This window comes from Pteropus vampyrus, unplaced genomic scaffold (assembly GCF_000151845.1).
Source record: "Pteropus vampyrus isolate Shadow unplaced genomic scaffold, Pvam_2.0 Scaffold496, whole genome shotgun sequence".
NCBI lineage: Eukaryota > Metazoa > Chordata > Mammalia > Chiroptera > Pteropodidae > Pteropus > Pteropus vampyrus.
The window spans coordinates 1-18,527 of record NW_011889277.1 but is presented as its reverse complement, the minus strand read 5'-3'; the positions used below and the strand labels follow the sequence as shown (position 1 = coordinate 18,527).

At 56.7% G+C, this 18,527-nt stretch overlaps 3 protein-coding genes across 12 annotated transcripts; all 3 read left to right on the top strand.

The window, feature by feature from the left end:
• The first annotated feature begins 548 nt into the window (after window positions 1–548).
• ZNF358 (zinc finger protein 358) lies at window positions 549–3,556 on the top strand. 6 transcript variants are annotated; one of them, XM_011382941.2, is made up of 3 exons: window positions 553–659; window positions 1,430–1,535; window positions 1,754–3,556. In XM_011382941.2, the coding sequence occupies exons 1-3, from the start codon at window positions 624–626 to the stop codon at window positions 3,478–3,480; spliced, it is 1,869 nt and encodes a 622-aa protein (XP_011381243.1). In that variant the 5' UTR covers window positions 553–623; the 3' UTR covers window positions 3,481–3,556. The 6 variants fall into 6 exon arrangements, with proteins under 6 accessions (XP_023380589.1, XP_011381243.1, XP_023380588.1 ...); XM_023524820.1 differs by lacking the exon at window positions 553–659 and adding an exon at window positions 694–1,272 and having other exon boundaries at window positions 1,430–1,492; XM_011382942.2 differs by lacking the exon at window positions 553–659 and adding an exon at window positions 698–1,272.
• Window positions 3,557–5,143: 1,587 nt separating this feature from the next.
• Window positions 5,144–13,552, top strand: LOC105307429 (mucolipin-1). 5 transcript variants are annotated; one of them, XM_011382939.2, is made up of 15 exons: window positions 5,145–5,306; window positions 6,938–6,980; window positions 7,201–7,406; window positions 8,173–8,340; window positions 8,428–8,593; window positions 8,998–9,106; window positions 9,356–9,452; window positions 9,660–9,759; window positions 9,971–10,077; window positions 10,203–10,352; window positions 10,435–10,536; window positions 10,915–11,037; window positions 11,496–11,711; window positions 13,073–13,203; window positions 13,314–13,552. In XM_011382939.2, exons 2-15 carry the CDS (start codon window positions 6,938–6,940, stop codon window positions 13,345–13,347), a joined length of 1,752 nt encoding a protein of 583 aa, XP_011381241.1. In that variant the 5' UTR covers window positions 5,145–5,306; the 3' UTR covers window positions 13,348–13,552. The 5 variants fall into 5 exon arrangements, 4 of the variants coding, with proteins under 4 accessions (XP_011381242.1, XP_011381241.1, XP_023380590.1 ...); XR_002777735.1 differs by lacking the exon at window positions 5,145–5,306 and adding an exon at window positions 5,464–5,508 and having other exon boundaries at window positions 10,915–10,923; window positions 11,590–11,711; XM_023524822.1 differs by lacking the exon at window positions 5,145–5,306 and adding an exon at window positions 5,464–5,508.
• A 1,622-nt stretch (window positions 13,553–15,174) lies between these two features.
• Window positions 15,175–18,515, top strand: LOC105307435 (neuropathy target esterase-like; the record flags this gene model as incomplete). Its single annotated transcript, XM_011382948.2, has 6 exons — window positions 15,175–15,482; window positions 15,638–15,720; window positions 15,897–15,994; window positions 17,736–17,876; window positions 17,956–18,115; window positions 18,387–18,515. Coding segments are annotated over exons 1-6 (843 nt in total), but the record flags the coding sequence as incomplete, so codon positions are not given.
• Between the last annotated feature and the right edge of the window lie 12 nt (window positions 18,516–18,527).

Sequence of the window (18,527 nt, the reverse complement as noted above, 5' to 3'; positions counted from 1 at the left end):
CGGGAGAGCGGGGTCGCGGCGCGATGCGAGGGGCCGAACGGCCCGCGGGCCTAGTGCGCCCAGTCCACTTCTGCGGCCCCCGGAGAGGGCCCGGCCGGAGCTGGGCGCCCTAGATCGGGAGGGATAAGGCAGGGAAAACCTCTCAGCGTGGGGTTGGGAGTTCAGGACACCCCTTCCCCCTGGAGGCGACCCAGACGCCCTCCCCCCAGGCACCCAAGAGGGCCCCTAGGCATTGTTCTTCCCATTCTGAGCCTGGGGTCGGGGTTTCAGGAGGCCCTTCCTCAAGAGGGGGATGCAGGGGTTCCCTCTGTCCTCCAGGACCCCACTTATTCTTCTCACTCTCCAGTCTTGGGGGTCCAGAGTTCTGGAAGCCCCTTCCCCAGGAGGTGATCCAAGGATTCCCTGCCCCCCAGGAACCCAGGAGGGGACCCAGGCGTTGTTCCCCACCCTCCAACCTTGGGTTCTGGATGGAAGAGGTGATCCAGGAACTCATTGTCCATCATTCGCTTACCCACTCCCAGCTATGGGGTTGTGGCCCAGGATGTCTCCTTCCACAGAAGGAAAGGTCCCCTGTCTCCCAGGAACAGATCTATCTGCTGGCCAATCTCCCCCAGTGCCCAGCCATGGGGTGGGTAACTCAAGGCATCACCTCCCATCAGGTAATCCTGAGCTCCTCTTGCTCCCTAAAAGGGGTCCCAGCTATTGTTTTCCACCACCTCCTTGCCTCCTGCCTGGAATTCAGGATCTTTCCTGAATTTTGTCCTCTCCAGAGGGGACAAAAAGTGTCCTGACATGCATCCCCATTCTCCGGCCATGGGGTCAGTCACTCAGGAATCTCCCCTTCCTAGGAGGTGGCCTAGGGGTCCCTCCAATCACCCAAGAGGGGCCCCAGGTACTATTTTTGCCCAGCCCTCAGCTAGGGATTAGAATTCGGGCTCTTCTATCCAGCTGGGCAACAGGTATACTGACACCTGCCCCGATTGTCCTGGCTATGGGATCCATGGATCCCCTGCCCCCACGGGTCCCACATATTATTTCCCCACCTCCCTCTCTAGCTTTAGGAACTGGCATTTGGGAACACAGGTGTTTGGGCAGTTGCTTTCACCCTAGAACTGTGAAGTCTGGCATTCTGGTGGTCTCTTCCCCAGGAAGCAAGCCAGGGGTGCCCCTGAGCTCCCCTAAGAACCCAAGAGGACTAGCAGATGTGGTTTGCCCCCCGCCCTTATCCCTCAGATACAGGCTGCTCAACTCAGGATACTGCCTCTCTAGGAGGTGAGCCAAATCCCCTTCCTTACCAGGAACTCCCACATATGCCACCCTTGACTATGGGACAGGAATTCAAACCGTGTACTTAGCAGCAAGCACAGGAACCAAGACACCCACCCTCTTCCCCACGAAGTAGGAACCTAGGACTCTCTCTCCTCCACAGGACCCAAGCTTCCCACGAGAGGAGGAGTCCAGGATGGAGAGAGGGGCAGAGCCATGGAGTTGGGTACTGGAGACCTCTAGTGCCGGGTCCCATGACTTCCGTCCAGGTGTGGGGCTGAGAAGGGAGGGGCCCCCATGTCCCACTAGGCCCAGGGTGAGTCACAAATCTCCCTGTGGTCTGAGACAGGAAAAGGACCCAGGCGGGAGTTCAGAAGTGGGTTCTGAGGCACAGCCTGGCCCCCTATCCAATCTCTGTTCAGTTTCCAAAAGAGACTCCCCCTGCCTCCTAAAACCTACCTCCACCCACCCTGTCCTCATCCTGCAGATCCTGCCCCAGAAGCAGCTGGCACTTCCACACCTAGGATGCGGCGCTCGGTCCTGGTCAGGAACCCAGGCCACAAAGGCCCAAGACCCACTTATGAAAAGCTTGACTCAGACTCAGAAGACCTGGACCCCAACCCAGAAGAGCTTGATCCGATTTCTGAAGACCCACATCCTGACCCAGAAGACCTCAACACTGTCTCTGAAGACGCAGACCCCAGCTCTGAAGATCTGGAGCTGGTCTCCGAGGATCTGGACCCCGATGTGGAAGCACCCAGCTCCATTTCCGGGAACCGTGACTCGGATCCCCAAGATCTCGATCCCATGTCGTCGAGTTTTGATCTCGATCCAGACGTCATCGGCCCTGTCCCTCTGGTTCTCGACCCTAACAGCGACACCCTCAGCCCCCCAGAAGCCCCAGACCTAGACCCCCTCTCATCCAGCCTCACTGCCACCCCGGAGGGTCTGACCACCAGCCCCGCGGTGCTCCCCGCACCTGCCAGCCCGCCCCGACCCTTCTCCTGCCCTGATTGCGGGCGAGCCTTCCGCCGCAGCTCAGGGCTGAGTCAGCACCGCCGCACCCACAGCGGCGAGAAGCCCTACCGCTGTCCCGACTGTGGCAAGTCGTTCAGCCACGGCGCCACGCTTGCCCAACACCGGGGCATCCACACGGGCGCGCGGCCCTACCAATGTGCGGCATGCGGCAAGGCCTTCGGCTGGCGCTCCACACTGCTGAAGCATCGCAGCAGCCACAGCGGCGAGAAGCCGCACCACTGCCCGGTGTGCGGCAAGGCCTTCGGGCACGGCTCGCTGCTGGCGCAGCACCTGCGCACGCACGGTGGCCCGCGACCGCACAAGTGCCCGGTGTGTGCCAAGGGCTTCGGGCAGGGCTCCGCGCTACTGAAGCACCTGCGCACGCACACGGGGGAGCGGCCCTACCCGTGCCCGCAGTGCGGCAAGGCCTTCGGGCAGAGTTCAGCGCTGCTGCAGCACCAGCGCACGCACACAGCGGAGCGCCCCTACCGCTGTCCCCACTGCGGCAAGGCCTTCGGCCAGAGCTCCAACTTGCAGCACCACCTACGCATCCACACAGGCGAGCGCCCCTACGCCTGTCCCCACTGCTCCAAGGCCTTCGGGCAGAGCTCGGCGCTGCTGCAGCACCTGCACGTGCATTCCGGAGAGCGCCCCTACCGCTGCCAGCTCTGCGGCAAGGCCTTCGGCCAAGCCTCCAGCCTCACCAAGCACAAGCGGGTGCACGAGGGGGCCGCCGCTGCAGCCGCTGCAGCTGCCGCCGCCGCTGCTGGCCTGGGGCTCAGCCCTGCTTCGATGTTGAGGCCCGGGCAGGTCTCCCTCCTCGGGCCTGATGCTGTCTCTGTGCTCGGCTCTGGCCTGGGCCCCAGCTCAGGCCTGGGCCCTGACCCTGGCTCTATGTTGGGCTCCCTCCCCAAACCCGGCCCCAAAGCTGGCCCTGGCGCCAGATCTACCCCCACCCCTGTTCCTGTCAAGGCTTCTGACCCTAAGCCTGGTCACGATTCCAATCCTGACCTTGTGGCCAGTCCTGACCAGGGATCTGTCCACAGCCCAGACCCAGATCCTGTGCCCAGCCCCGACCCCAACCCTGAGACCCACCCTGACCCTAGCTCTCCCACTCATGACAGCCCAGCTCTTCCTCTTGGTGAGAGTCCTGAGTGGGTGCAGGAGCGAGGTGCACTGCTGGGGCCCGATGGCTAAAGGGGAGGCTGGCACCCACAGGGTCTGGGGAAGTTGTGTGTTGTGCAGTTAGTAAAATCCTCCCACTGCCTCCTGGCTCTGTTTCATGGTTCTCCTGTTTCTCTTTTTCCCCTAATGCACAGCCCTTTGGGAGATGGGAGGGTGCGGCCTGAGCTAGCCATACTCCCCAAATGTCCTGGCTTCCCCTTGACGTCCTCCAGGCTTCTGAGCTTCCCCAACAAGGCCTCGCACTGGTCCATCCCAGCAGTCGCTCTGTTCCTCCAGACCTGGTCACCCTTGTCAGGAGCAGACTTACCCTGCAGACGGTCTGAGCAGCATCCCTTCCCTTTGGTTTTTCCAAATGGTGGGACTCGTGGCGTGTTGAAAGTAGTGGGCTGATAATGGAGGCTGATACCATGTGGGCAGTCCTGCCCCAATCTGCTCCCCTAACTTACCCCTTGCCCTTCAAAGCACACATTATAGGTACTGGACAAAGGGAGGTTGCCCATTTATGCATTCAACAGATACCTGTTGATTGCTCAGGTCTCAGCCACAAGCAAGATAACCATGGCTTTAGGCCTGGCAGAGCTTACAGATACCAAATTTGGAAACATTTAAAAAGTAAATGTACATTCTAGAAGTATACAGGACTTCTGTTTTAGGTCTGGGAGAGCTTTCCTGAGGAAAGACTATATAATCCCAATAACCACTAATTTAATCATCGGCATTATTTGCCTAGCCTTGTGCTATGCTCTTGCATTTTATCATTTAATTCTTTCAATAGTTCCACAAAGCAGGGAACTGTGATTGAGCATCCTTATTTTGCAAATGAGGAAACTGAGGCACATGGAGTTTCGCGGACTTTTTGGAAGACAGAGAAGTGGCGGTTGGCAGTGCCAAGATTTAAAAATCTGGATTGTCTGTCTGCCCTCCAGAGCCTGTGTTCTTAACCATTACGCTCTAGGGCAAGAGTCTGAAAAGGCACTGGGGCCATTAAGAGATGATCTGGGGAGGAAGCAGGGGAAGACCAGAGGGCCCTGGTAGACTGGTGGGGAGTTTGCTTGTCGTCCCAGAGAAATGTGAAGCCACCTGCAGGTTCTGGCAGAGAACTGATATGAATTGTTTTCTGAAGCTGTTCTTGGCTGCTGGGTGAAGAGTGGAATGGAGGGGGTCAAGACTGGGAGCCTATATGAGGAGGTTACTGCAGTGGTCCAGGTGACTCTGGGCTGAGAGCCATAAAAGTGGGAATAAGTGATCTTCTTTGAGATATAATTAGAAAACGAAATAAGATTTGCTGATAGGTCATACAGAAGAGAGGGGCAGAAGCAGAAGGGGTTGAGATTAACCCTGGGATTTCTGGTAGGATGGAGGGGAACAGCCCTTAGATAGGATGTAGGGACATCACCAGATATTGCGGAAGGTAAGGGGTCAAATACATGGAAGCCAAGAGGTTGGCATTAGACGCGGACGTGACGGAGCCAGGACGGAGACAGTCCTACATTGGCACGCTCAGAGCCAGCCCATCCCCAGAATCGTGTCTGCCGTCGGTGCTAGGATCTCGCGACTTCCCGCAAGTCGCCCGCGGAGGTACGCCTGCGCACCGCTAGGCCGATGTTGTCGTGGCGCAGGGGGCGGGACAGGATCTGGTCACGTGTCTCCAAAGGCGCTCTGATCACGTGACTCTGGGCTCAAGTCAGCTGATAAGCGAGGGTTTGAAGCGGCACCGCGAGGCGGAGAGGCCGCAGTGACAGCGGCGGGCGCTGGGACCCCGGCTGCTCCGCCGCGCCCGCTGGCGTCCGGCGCTCCCCGCCCCGGTATGGCAACCCCCGTGGGCTCGCGCGGCTCAGGTGAGAGTGCGGACGCCCCCGTGGGCTGCGGGAGGGCGGGCAGCCAGCCAGCCAGCTCCGCCGGCCTGGGGCGCAGGAGCTCCTAGTTTCCCTTTCCCAAACTCTGGTGTTGATCTCCCAGCTTTCCCGCAGTGGAGATTTGGGCAGAAGGCTCAAAGAACTTGGGTGGCGAATGGGCACCACCTTCTCCCACTTCGGAGTGGTGAGACTCCCGACTGCCCTTCCTAGACCCAGGCTCTGCTCGGAGTTCCTAAACTCAGACAGCAGGCAGGCCGCCTGCTTCTTTGACACAGGGCTGCGAGGTTCCGTTCTGAGCCTAGATTCCGATTGCTCAGCATTGCTGGAACTCAGCTGGCACCAGCTTTTCCAACTCGCACGTGAGACTCCCAGAAGGCAAATGCTCAGCTTCTCTAAATTCAGGCAGAGGGCTCGGGGAATTGCCTCCTCGAGCCTAGACGCCTAACTCAATTTCAGATCGCTCAATCCAGCTCCAGCTTCTTCAGTCTCCGTCTCTAATGGGGGAGCTTGGAGAAAGACCCCTTGTGTTTTTCTTCACTTCTTGAGCTGGCTGGAGACACCTGAAAGATGTCACAGCTGATAGAGTCTGGGGTGGGTTAGCTATGATCCTAGCTAGGGAAGCAGGCCCGCCTTCTGGCTTCTGTCCAGCGGTCCTGTAAACAACCACAATAGCATCCAAGCTCCAAAGGGACCAGCCAGGAGCTGGCCCTCCCTGCAGGACAGGTTCTAACAGTGTCCACAGTCATCTCGGTGACAGTGCCAGGCAGTAGGCCAGCCAGGCCCTGGAAAGAAGCTGGGTTCTCCCAGTGGGGGTAGTGGGGGTGTGTCAGGGAGAGTTCTGGGCTGCTGTAACCAGCGCTGACCCCAGCAGTTGCTGAAACCTTAGACCTTCCTCTTAGGCTGGTCAGGATTGAAGGGAACAAGCAGTGCTTAGGACAGTATTCGTTTGCTGAAGAATTACTGAGGCTCAGGCAGAACCGCTTTGCCTCACTTCATTCTTGAGGCACTTTCAGAGTTTCAGCCTCAGGGGAAGACTTTTTTCTCCCTCTACTCTTCAGGAGGAGACTGAGACTTAGAAAGGTGCCTGGAGTTCCCCAACCTAGAAGCAGCAGGTCCGGGATTTGGTCCTAGGGCTGTGTGATTTCCAGGAGCTGGCAGCTTTAATGAAGATGTCATATTAGCTCATAAACTCCCAAATGGGCAGTGCTATAACATCTGCTGGTGCACAGTGAGTCTTCGGCTCTGCATTCTCTTATTATTACCATCACTGTCAGTCTCTCCTACTCCAGGCCTGTGGCTTGTGAGAGTGTCAGCTTAACAGGCCAGGTCATGATGAGTGGAAAGTTTATTCTTTGGGCGCTTATCCAGAAAATACCAGAATGTAGCTGAGTTCCATGTTCATGTGTGGAGGCTGGATTTGGGATGGGCCCAGGAGCCTTGAGTGCACTGTGAAAAACCAGTGGAGGCAATTCATTCTCTCCCCACAAATCCATGACAGGAACGATGATGGAATGTCCTGACATTCTTACCAGGTACCAGCTCCTGTGATAAACACTTTGTAAGCATCAGATCCTCAGCTTCTTGATGAGAGATGCTATTGTCCCATTTTGCAGATGAGAAACAGGCTCAGAGAGACCAAGTGCCCTGCCCAAGCCGGTGAGCATCAGGGTCAGAAATCAGTCCCGGCCCTTTTGAGTCCCAAACCCAAATTTGTAATCTGAGCAGCATTGCTGTGTATATCCATAAAATGTTGCAGGTTTTCAGAATTTCTTAGATCTCCCAGAGTTCTTTCTTAGCTGGAACATGGGACCTGCCTCCCCTGTTGGCAGTGGACCTGCCCGGGCCTGGTTCCCACTGATCTCTCCCATTCCCCCAGAGACTGAGCACCTCCTGACCCCCAGCCCCGGATATGGGACCCAAGCGGGGACTTTGCCAGCGCCTCCAACCCCTCTGGAAGAGGAAGACCTCCGCCGCCGTCTCAAGTACTTTTTCATGAGTCCCTGTGACAAATTTCGGGCCAAGGGCCGCAAGCCCTTCAAGCTGATGCTGCAAGTAGTAAAGATCTTGGTGGTCACTGTGCAGGTGAGACCTTCGGGGGCCCCATAAGAACAGCACCTGTGACTGCTGTTTTCCTAGAAGGAGAGTCTGGGAGTTGGAGCCTTGTCCTGACCCTGCAGCAGCATAATGACAGTAGTGAAAATGGCAGTAATCAATCAGGAAGCCCTCTGAGCTTTGTATGTGAGCAGCCCCTTTTAACCTCACACATGCCCTCCGAGGTCCCAGCAACTTCTGTTGCCCCCAGGTGAGGCAGCTGAGAGGCTCAGAGAGGCTTAGGGACTTGTCCAAAGTCACACAGCAACCAAGTGTTAGGAGCTGCTGGCACTTGAACTCAGGCAGTCTGATGCCATGTTGACTCACAAAGAGAACTAACCCAGTGGCTGAACAGATAGTTGACCTCCTTCCCATGCCAGGCCCTATGCTAGGATTTGGAGACCGTAAGATGAATCAGACCCAGCCTCTGCTGAGGAGCTTCTGGTCTGGTGCTGCGACTTTGGCTATGTTACTATGCTTCTAATTTCCCCTTAGTCAAGGGACCCAGCAGTGGTTCTTACCCTGTAGGTTTGGGTTTAGCACGGAAGTTGGCATCTGATACACATTTAGTGAACGTTAGTTGCTGCTGAGAGATATATAAGTGCCCACTGTGTGCTGGGCATTGGGAACAAACGGTGGGCACAGAAGACGGGGACATATGCCCTCATGGAGTGGGCGCTCTTTTTCCTCTTCCTCCACTCATGCACTGAGGGAAGCCCCATCCCAGCAACATCGACCCCCCTCATCATCCCACCAGCTCATCCTGTTCGGGCTCAGCAACCAGCTGGCAGTGACATTCCGGGAGGAGAACACCATCGCCTTCCGCCACCTCTTCCTTCTGGGCTACTCTGATGGGGCAGATGACACCTTCGCAGCCTATACTCGGGAGCAGCTCTACCAGGCTATCTTCTACGCCGTGGACCAGGTACGAGCAGCCAGGAGCAGGTTGGCAGGTGGGAAGATCAGGGGAGTGCAGGTGGGGCTGATGGACCCTCCCCTTCTCTGCCCACAGTACCTGATACTCCCTGATGTGTCACTGGGCCGCTACGCATATGTGCGGGGCGGGGGTGGTCCCTGGGCCAATGGCTCAGCCCTGGCCCTCTGCCAGCGGTACTACCACCGGGGCCACGTGGACCCAGCCAACGATACCTTTGACATCGACCCAATGGTTGTCACTGGTGAGTAGATAAAGTGGGGCTGAGCTCTTGGGGCCTCCCCGCTGCTGGGATTAAAATCCCAGCTCTGCCCCTCACTCATCTGGGAGATGGGCTGTCCTGAGCATCAGTGATGTGAAGTATGCAGTATGTTTAGAAGAATGCTTGCCGTGCAGAAAGAACTGGGCATTATGTTTTAATATCATGAATTCACTAAACACTCGGGGGCCCACAGAGCACTAGGCCCTAGGGTCTGCAGAGGGAACAGACAGACCAGGCCCTACCCTGGGTGGACACGGGGAACAAACAGTAAATGTTCAAGTATCAAGTGGGAAGTGAATCAGGGAAGTCTGCCATCCGGGACTCTGGGGAGACCTGCCTGTGCCTCCCCCATCCCAAGTGTCCCTTCTCTGACTCCCTGTCCTCAGACTGCATCCAAGTGGATCCCCCCGAGAGACCCATTGTGCCCCCTCGTGATGATCTATCGCTGTTGGATGGCAGCGCCAGTTACAAGAACCTCACGCTCAAATTCCACAAGTACTGCCTGATGGAGGGGGCCACCCCAGGGCTGGGCAGAGAGTGGGGGAGGCAGGATGCCATGTGTCCTTGGGACTCCCCCGGGAGCCACTTCCCCACAGGCCGGGGCAGGGGTGGCCTGGGCTCATGTCTGCTGAGTGAGCACTTCCACTGCCAGCTGCAGAGTCAGCGTTGGGCAGGAGCGCGGGCACTCTGGGGCCTGAGGGAGCTGCGGAGCCCCTTCCCCTTCACTAGACTCTTCCCCTTCAGGCTGATCAACGTCACCATCCACTTCCAGCTGAAGACCATCAACCTGCAGAGCCTGATCAACAATGAGATCCCAGACTGCTACACCTTCAGTGTCCTAGTGAGCCCATGGTGTTCAGGCCGAGGGTGTGGAGCCACCAGTGATGAGGGGCAGGGGGTGGTGCCACAGGGTTCTTGAGCTCCAGGGCTGGGGACCCTTGGCCAAGGGCAGCATGGGAGTGATGGGGAAGCTGGGGCCAGACAGACCACCTGTCATGCGGGTCTGGGAGCCTAGGCCTGCCAAGGCTTACTCTGCACCCCACCGCAGATCACATTTGACAATAAGGCACACAGCGGGCGTGTCCCCATCAGCCTGGAGACTCAAGCCCACATCCAAGAGTGTAAGCACCCCAGCGTCTTCAGGCACGGTGAGCCCTCAAGCCCCAGACCAGCGCCAACCAGGGACCCTGACCCGCCTGGGGATTCCCAAGCCCCAGACCAGCACTAACAGAGCTTCCGGCTCACCCAGAGTAGCCCATGAGCCTGCTGACCAGCCAAAACTTGCCCTACAGCCCCCTAGGCTTGGCCTCACAAGGCTTGGAGCCACCCTGGCCCAACCCAAGGCCCCCTCCCCCACAGGAGACAACAGCTTCCGGCTCCTGTTTGATGTGTTCGTGATCCTCACCTGCTCCTTCTCCTTCCTGCTGTGTGCCCGCTCCCTGCTCCGTGGCTTCCTACTACAGAATGTGAGAGCCACCCCAATGTCACATGTGCCCAATCCAGCCTTTGCCCAGCTCTGGGGCCATAAAGGCCAGGGGTGGCTCGAGGCTCCCATGCCTGGAGAGGGCCTCACTCCACCTGCCTCCTGCAGGAGTTTGTTCGGTTTATGTGGCAGCAGAGGGGACGGGTTATCAGCCTGTGGGAGCGACTGGAATTTGTCAACGGCTGGTACATCCTGCTGGTCACCAGTGACGTGCTGACCATCTCAGGAACGATCATGAAGATTGGCATCGAAGCCAAGGTGGGTCCTGCCCACACCCTGCCCAGGGCAACATCCCCTGGAATGGGCGGCTAGATGGAGCTGACACTGCTCCCGCCCCTAGAACCTGGCCAGCTACGATGTCTGCAGCATCCTCCTGGGCACCTCGACACTGCTCGTCTGGGTCGGCGTCATCCGCTACCTTACCTTCTTCCATAAGTACAACGTGAGCCTCGTGTGCGCAGCCTGGGCCCTCCTTCCAGGTGGTGGCCACATGTTGCCTGATTCTACCCCGCTAAGTTCATACACGTGTGGCAATCATCAGCCCCTGCAGATGGCCTGTCACAAGTCTCTTAGCCCTGTACCTGCCCACCCCAGATGTACCTGTCACTATACTTGGGCAGGGGCCATGCGAGCCTGCCCCTTCATAGCCACCTAGCTGAGTCCAGTCATGGCATGCCCTTGGGCCCCCTCAGCCCCATGCCGCTCATTCTAAGCTCCCCTAGCCACGCCCTCAGACAGGCCCTGACTGCTCCACCCCATATGCACCACCGACCCCGGTGGTGGCCATGCCGTCATTGGGCCCCCATCTGCCCTACCGCAGATCCTCATCGCCACACTGCGGGTGGCCCTGCCCAGCGTCATGCGCTTCTGCTGCTGTGTGGCTGTCATCTACCTAGGCTATTGCTTCTGTGGCTGGATCGTGTTGGGGCCCTATCACGTGAAGGTAGGGACTGGCTGGGGCCAGAGCTGATGGTGGGTGCTCATGACTCACAGTCGAGGGGTCTCTGGGCCCCCTCCCCTGAGCCCACTTCCTAAGCCCTCTGGTTTATCTCTCATTGACCTGGCCACACTGAACGACTCAGCTTGACCCCTGGTAACTTAACCAGCATGTCTGCAGCAGTTCTGCCCACTGTCCCCTCTGTTCTAGCATTGACCTTATGACATCGTCATTGACACAGTGACCCCCAAGTGACCCCATCATGGCTGATGATATTCTGCACTCTGACCCCCAGTAACCCTGGCACTGACCCTATGACCTTGTCATTTTACAGTGACCCCCAGGTGGTCCCATTGTGACTACTGGTCCACTGTACCCTCTGACCCCTAGTGCCCCATCCTGCCCCCAGCCATGCTCACGGCTCCCTCTGTCTCAACCCCACTGACCTTGCTGCCCGGCCGCAGTTCCGCTCACTGTCCATGGTGTCGGAGTGCCTGTTCTCACTCATCAACGGGGACGACATGTTCGTGACATTCGCAGCGATGCAGGCGCAGCAGGGCCACAGCAGCCTCGTCTGGCTCTTCTCCCAGCTCTACCTCTACTCCTTCATCAGTCTTTTCATCTACATGGTGCTCAGCCTCTTCATCGCGCTCATCACGGGTGCCTACGACACCATCAAGGTTAGCCACGCAACCCCTCCACCGCGCGACCAACCGCACTCACAGCTCTAACTTGGGCTCCAGGTCCCTTGGAGTGGGCCATGGCAGGGTCCTGGGGAACATGCCGGGGGAGGGGTGCAAGGAGAGAAGGATTCGGGGAATGAGAGACTCTGCAAAGCCAAAGGAGAGAGTGGCTTGGAATTGTGGAGCATAGGTGGGCCTGATGTCGTCATGGTCACAGCTGCCTCATTCTCAGTTTGATCAAGGCAGGGCTCTATGCAGGTAGGATTCCTGCGTCTGCTTTTACCAACAGGGACACCAGGCCATAAAGTTTCACTGACTTGCCTGAAGTCAGCTACTAAGTGATGAAGCCAGGTTCAACCCAGGACTGTCTGAATATTGAAGCCCTGCTCTTTAGCCTTCTGTTCTGTGGGGTGGCCTTGGTGGGGGCTGTTTGGGTCTGGGGAACTGTAGCGGTCCTGCAAGGCTGTGGAGATCTGAGGAGACCAGGGAGTCGGAGAAGAACATGGAGGTGGCAAGGAGACAGGATTCTTTTAGCCAACATGTCTGAGGGCCTATCGTGGGCCAAGCCCTGTGCTGGGCACCTGGCATCTAGGAAATGAGGAAAGGTGTACACAGTCTGTCCAAGCCCAATGGGCAAGAGGATGATGCATGGACAGAAGTGTGGTGAACCACTGGTGAGAGATATGAAGGAAGTGTGGAAGGTTACTGTGGGATCCTCTGCTTTAGACTGGTATTAGGGTGAGTCCATAAAGGCTTCTAGAATGTGCTGTCTAATACTAGTTCCTAACCACATGGGACTGTTTACATTTTGATTTAAATGAAAATGAAATACTTATCCAAATTCATTTCCTCACTCACATCGTTCACATATTAAAGGCCCAGAAAACAATGTGGCTGGCTAGTAGCTACCAGATTGGACAGCACAGAACCAAACATTTTTATCATCTCAGAAAGTTCTAGGTTGAAGAGATGGGAACTCAAGGAAGGGAGCATCAGGGCGAAGAAACAGCCAAAACAAAGACCTATTAGCTAGAAAGAACTTTGGCAAGAGATGGCTCCTTCACAAGGTAGGGAGGGCCTTTCAGTCTCTTGCTGAAAGCCACACTATTCAGATGACTGGGGTTGTAGATGTGACACCAACTGACCAAGATTCAGGTTGTGCACATATTCAGGGATCAGAGAAGTTCTTTCAGGAAGAAAACCATAAGGAACAACAGGTGGTGGACACAGCAAGTGCAAAGGCCCAGAGGTGGGAGCCTGCTTGCAGCAAGGAGATCCAGATGGCTGGAGAAGAGGTGGAGCCGAGGGCAGATCTCAAGGGGCCCCTTTTGGCTGGTTCACCCCATATCTCTCCTCAGCACCCGGGCGGTGCCCTCGCGGAGATGAGCGAGCTCCAGGCCTACATCGCGCAGTGCAAGGACAGCCCTACCTCCGGCAAGTTCCGCCGCGGGAGTGGCTCAGCCTGCAGCCTCCTCTGCTGTTGCGGCAGGTTCGAGTTTTGGTTAGGATTGGGGGCTGAGGGAAGGGGAGTTGCCAGAGGTCACAACTGCCTTCTGCTACGGCTGCCTTCGGCCCCAGCTGACACTGCCCCTCCAACAGGGACGCCTCGGAGCATTCGCTGCTGGTGAATTGACTCGGATCGGGACAGCCACTGGACATTAGCCCCAGGACCTGGGACTGTGGAGATCCGCTCTTATTTATTTTTAGGGTTTGCTTTGAAGGACCGGCTCCCTACAGCGCCCTGTGAGGGCCTGGGTCAGTCGGGTTGGACACTGGGGTGGGATGGGTGTTCAATAAATGGGGGGAATAAAAAAACCTCGCTTACTCTTCTAGCGGGAGGGGCATTCCCTTAGCCAAATGGTCTTTGGCCCCTTTAAGGCGTTGCCACATTCAGTAGGTTCCACACGACCTTCCTAACAGGGTAGGGGGCGGGGCTTCCGTGCGCCCTGCAGCGAATAATTTAAAGGGGCCACACCTGAGGCGCTGGGCGGAACGCCAGCGGTGTTGGCGCTGAGTGGACCCTGTCTGCAGCCTCTGGGTGAGTCCGGGTCTCTGTCGCCCCCGAAGGGGCCATCCCTTCGGGGGTCGTTAGCGAGCCTTCGGCTTTCGCAAGATCTCCTCCGCTGATTCTCAGTAGCCCCCGACTCTGATGCTCCCTTCCCCCCAGTTCCCTGCAGATGTTTCCGCACCGGTAGCCAGGTGCACCCTGGGGTGGAAGAGGACTAGACCCCCATGAATTTCCCAAGTAATGTCTCAAAAACCCAGTGACTCCCCTAAATTTCCATTAATACTTTAGCGGCGCCAAAAACATCCTCAGTATCCCAGGGAAGTCCCAGGAATATATCAGAGTTCCTCAGCATCTTCCAAGGAGCCCGGACGTCGTCCCTAGGCCCACTCTCATGTTCCAACGACCCCAGATATGTGCCCACCCAGCTCCCGGTTTTCCCAGTAATAGTCCTGTATTCCTGAGGATCGCTCGGTAACTTTCCAGTGCTCCAGTAAGTCCAGCGTCCTCGGTTACGTCGCCCAGCAATGGCGCCAGCATCATTACTGGAGTCCTAGTGATACTCCGCACCATCAGAAACCCCATAACTTTACTATTACGTGACATTAAATCTCCAGTATCAACCAATAACACCTTGCGAACCCATCCCACTCGGAGCGTCCCAGGACCTCTCTGAGACCTCGGAATCCCCTAGGACTTCTTGTGTGGGAGGTCCCGGCAGCACTCCCACGCTCCTTAGCCCCCGGGTCTTTCTGGGGGCAGGCTTGATCCAGGAGCCAGGCATCTCCCCGACCCACTGGCTATGTCTTCAGTTTTCCCGGGATAGGGCATCCAGTTTTTATGGGGAATACAAGGGTGCGACCTAGGGGTCGGTGAGGACTGATCAGTTCCGCTGGGATCAGAGGCCGGGAAGGAGGCTGCCTGTGTGAGGGAGCCGTGCCCTAGGGGAACCCGTGCGCTGGCTGCTCGCTGAGTGCCCGGCAGACTACCCTTTGGCCCTAGGGTGGGGTTTGCACCGGTAGAGCGTCTCCTCGGCCTGGAGCGTGGGTGAAGGAAGCCCGGCGGGGAGCCGGCGCCCCAGCTCACTCCCGGACCCAGAGGTCAGTTTGCCCTACTCTGCTCCGCAGCGTCCCTCTAGCTGGTCCCCGGCTCGGGCTGCGAGCACGAAGTGGGCAGGGCTTGTGGCAGTGGAGGGGCGGGCCCAGAGTGACGACTTGCTCGGGTTCCTCCTGCTTCTTGATTCCCAGGACTCCGGGGTACGAGACCTGCAGCCCAGCCCGAAGCAGCTAATGGAGGCCCCGCTGCAAACAGGAATGGTAAGGGTTGAGGGTTGAGGGTTGAGGATTGAGGGTTGAGTGGCGCCGCAAGGACTACAATTCCCGACGTGCTCTGCGCGCACCATCGTAGTCCCGCGAGAACCCGACTGCGTCTATTCAGAGCGAACTACGTTTCCCGGCGTGCACCGCGGGCCGCCGAGCTGCAGTGAAGGGTTGCACTTCCTGGGAAGGAACCGCACTTGGCCGTTCTACAGATGGGGACACCCAGCCCAGCGGCGACTGCGACCGTCTCGGGGACGGACGTCGCAGAATGGGATGAAACCGGGGACGTCCTGGCCCCTGGGGAGGGTTCGGCGGGGCGAGTATGCAGTGCGCAGCCAGTGCCGTTCGTCCCGCAGGTGCTGGGCGTGATGATCGGGGCCGGAGTCGCGGTGCTGGTCACAGCCGTGCTCATCCTCCTGCTGGTGCGGAGGCTTCGAGTTCCTAGTGAGGATCCTAAGGACCCCTGTGGAGGGGTGGGGAGCCGAACTTGGTCCTTGAGGCAGTAGAGATGGGATTTGCTGGAGTCTGCACGCAGTGTCCTCATCGTTGGCCTCGTGGAATCTGCACAGAGCTCAGTGTTCCTCTCCCCTTATCCCCAGAAACCCCAACACCCGATGGCCCGCGGTATCGATTCCGGAAGAGAGACAAAGTGCTTTTCTATGGCCGGAAGATTATGAGGAAGGTGAGTCTAGGAGTCTCTGGGGCTCCTGTTGACTACACAGAGGCTCTGCCCTTTATCTAGTTACACCTCTTAATAAACCCCTTCCCCTTGATTAAGGACCAAGGATCTGACCCCCCTACCCTCTTCTCTAGGGTCTTAACTGGCAGTTGACCTATTCTCCCCCTTAATTCTCTTAGGTTTCACAATCAACTTCCTCTCTGGTGGATGCCTCTGTCTCCACCACCTCCCGGCCACGAATGAAGAAGAAACTCAAGATGCTCAACATTGCCAAGAAGTAAGGCTGTGCTGGATGTACCTGGCATTGGGGGCTATCTCAGGGGCCTTTTGAGTGATCAGCCCACACTGAAGGGTGTATCTCACAGTTTTGTGAGCCTTCCCACATCACAGGGGCCATCTCAGAGCTACCCTACACCAGACAAGCTGTCTCTGGAGTTTCTAAGGACTAGCTCAGTGATACTCCTCTACCAGTGACAGCCCTCCCTGGGGTGTCTATAAATATTTGCTTCTCAGTCAGTATCTGAGACACTGTGTTATACGTTTAAGGATCTAAATCTGAGGTTTCCATGTAGGCTATTTTATGGTTCTCCCCACAAAAGAGGCATTTCATTGGGGTAGCTCAGGTGTTTCTGTGGCTGGCTAGAAGGGTAAGCTCTAGTTTCTCTTCTCCAGGGTTTATTTCAGCAGTCTGTCTACATTAGAAAATCTCTCTCTATGTCACTTACCTTGGAACTGTTCCCACACTGAGGAGGCTCTGTCAGGGATTTCTGTACCCTAGGAGTTGTCTCAAGAATCTTCTTGCACTAGAAACGTAGGAAGGACATCTCAGGGGTGCCTGTCAACAGCAAAAGACTCCCTCAGGGTCTTCAAGAAAGGCTGTCCCTGGGTGGGATCTTTTTCTAAGTTGGAATCTGGCTTTTCTCTTGGCATCATGGGGTCTAGTTCATAAGACACCGTAAAGTCTGTCTGAAGGGTGTTTTCACATTGGGATATCCCAGGGCTGTAAATGATAAACAGAGATTCGATCAAACAGCTTTCTGTGACTTGAAAAGAAGAGCTGTCCCTAGTTCTCCATGATCAGTTGAGGGGCTATATCTCGTGTCTCTCTACATCTCAGTGTCTCCACACCTTGAGGATCCATCCTGACGTTATGACTGTCAGAGGGCAATCTCAGCAATCAGCGACGTGGGGAAAGGCAAGCCCAAGGACCTCCGTGATCAGAAAAGGCGCTATATCTGGATTTCTCTATATCATGGAGTTTAACTGAGGGGACTGCTCATACTAGAGGATTTATCTTGAGCATCTTGTGACCAGTGCAGGGGCTTTCTCAGTAGGAATTGTGACTTTTGGAGAAGGGTTCTCCCAGGTCCATGAATAGGGGAGAGGCTATATCTGGATTCTCCACATGTAGTGGGGGCTATTTCACGAGTCTGTGTGACCATCGAAAGGACTGTCTTTGGGTTCTCTCTGACCTGAGAGAAAGTGCTATCTCAGAGACCTTATAAAGAACAGAGAGGCTGTATCTGAGGTCTCCTCATGTAACAGAAGCTCCCCCAGGGTCTGCCTACATTTAGAGAAGCTATCTCATGAATCTTGTCTGTGATTACTGGAAGGACTGTGTCAAGGGTCCCATGATGAACAGAGATGCTTTTTCTGCCCGTCGTGGAAGCTATGTCAGGGGTGTAACTGGAGGGTTCATCTCAGGGGCCTATGACTAGTGGAGGGGCAATCTCAGGATTTTACACCAGGGCTCAGCAAATTTTTTCTGTATAGGACCAGATAGTAAACATCTTAGGCTGTGCAGGCCACATACAACTCTGCTGTAACTACTCAACTCTGCTGCTGTAGCATGCAGACAGCCTCAGACAATCCATACATGAAAGAAAGTGCTCGGGTGCCAGTAAGACTTTATTTACAAAAAGAAGTAGCGGGCCTGATTTGGTCAGCAGGCCAGAGTCTGCTGACCCCTGTTCTATGTGACTCTGAATCCTCTCCCTGCCCCTCCCCCTTCCCACCAGGATCCTGCGCATCCAGAAGGAGACGCCAACACTGCAGCGGAAGGAGCCCCCACCTGCCGTGCTCGAGGCGGACCTGACGGAGGGCGACCTGGCCAACTCCCACCTGCCCTCCGAGGTGCTCTACATGCTCAAGAATGTCCGGTCAGTGTCGGGGTACAGGTGGGGTTGCCACAGAGCTGGGGACTCATCTGACCTGCATTCCTCCTCCTCCATCCAAAAGAGTGCTGGGCCACTTCGAGAAGCCACTCTTTCTGGAACTCTGCCGGCACATGATCTTCCAGCGGCTCAGCCAGGGTGATTACGTCTTCCGGCCAGGCCAGCCAGATGCCAGCATCTACGTGGTGCAAGACGGGCTACTGGAGCTCTGCCTGCCAGGGCCTGTGAGTGGGCCACCTGCGGTGGCACCGCAGGGAGATGGGCAATGGTGAAGCGGTCAGTGGAGACCGGCATTGCTCTCCACTGGTCTGTAGGGTTGGTGGTTTTTTGAGATGTGCAGACAGGAGTCGGAAACGTGCCCAAAGGCGTCTAGGGTAGTCTGTGGGGTCAGTGGTCACTGGAGTGGGGAGTGTGAGGGCCAGGAGTGGAAGGCTGGTTGGCAGGGAGAGGGGAGCCCTGGTCACTGACCCCCCATACCCCCACCCCATGTTACAGGATGGAAAGGAGTGTGTGGTGAAGGAAGTGGTCCCTGGGGACAGTGTCAATAGCCTTCTGAGCATCCTGGATGTCATCACTGTGAGTGACCAGTTTGGGCGAGGAGGCTGGGGTAAAAGGCCACATCCAGTGGACTGGACT

Excerpts from the sequence above, each read along its gene's own strand:
- ZNF358 (XM_011382941.2), top strand. The coding sequence starts at position 624 with ATGGGGTGGGTAACTCAAGGCATCACCTCCCATCAG. Across the intron at positions 660-1,429 it reads AAGGCATCACCTCCCATCAG|GACCCAAGCTTCCCACGAGA; the intron begins GTAATCCTGAGC and ends TCTCCTCCACAG. Across the intron at positions 1,536-1,753 it reads GTCCCATGACTTCCGTCCAG|ATCCTGCCCCAGAAGCAGCT; the intron begins GTGTGGGGCTGA and ends CTCATCCTGCAG.
- LOC105307429 (XM_023524822.1), top strand. The coding sequence starts at position 5,479 with ATGGGCACCACCTTCTCCCACTTCGGAGTG. Across the intron at positions 11,038-11,495 it reads TGGGGCCCTATCACGTGAAG|TTCCGCTCACTGTCCATGGT; the intron begins GTAGGGACTGGC and ends GCCCGGCCGCAG. Across the intron at positions 11,712-13,072 it reads GTGCCTACGACACCATCAAG|CACCCGGGCGGTGCCCTCGC; the intron begins GTTAGCCACGCA and ends ATCTCTCCTCAG.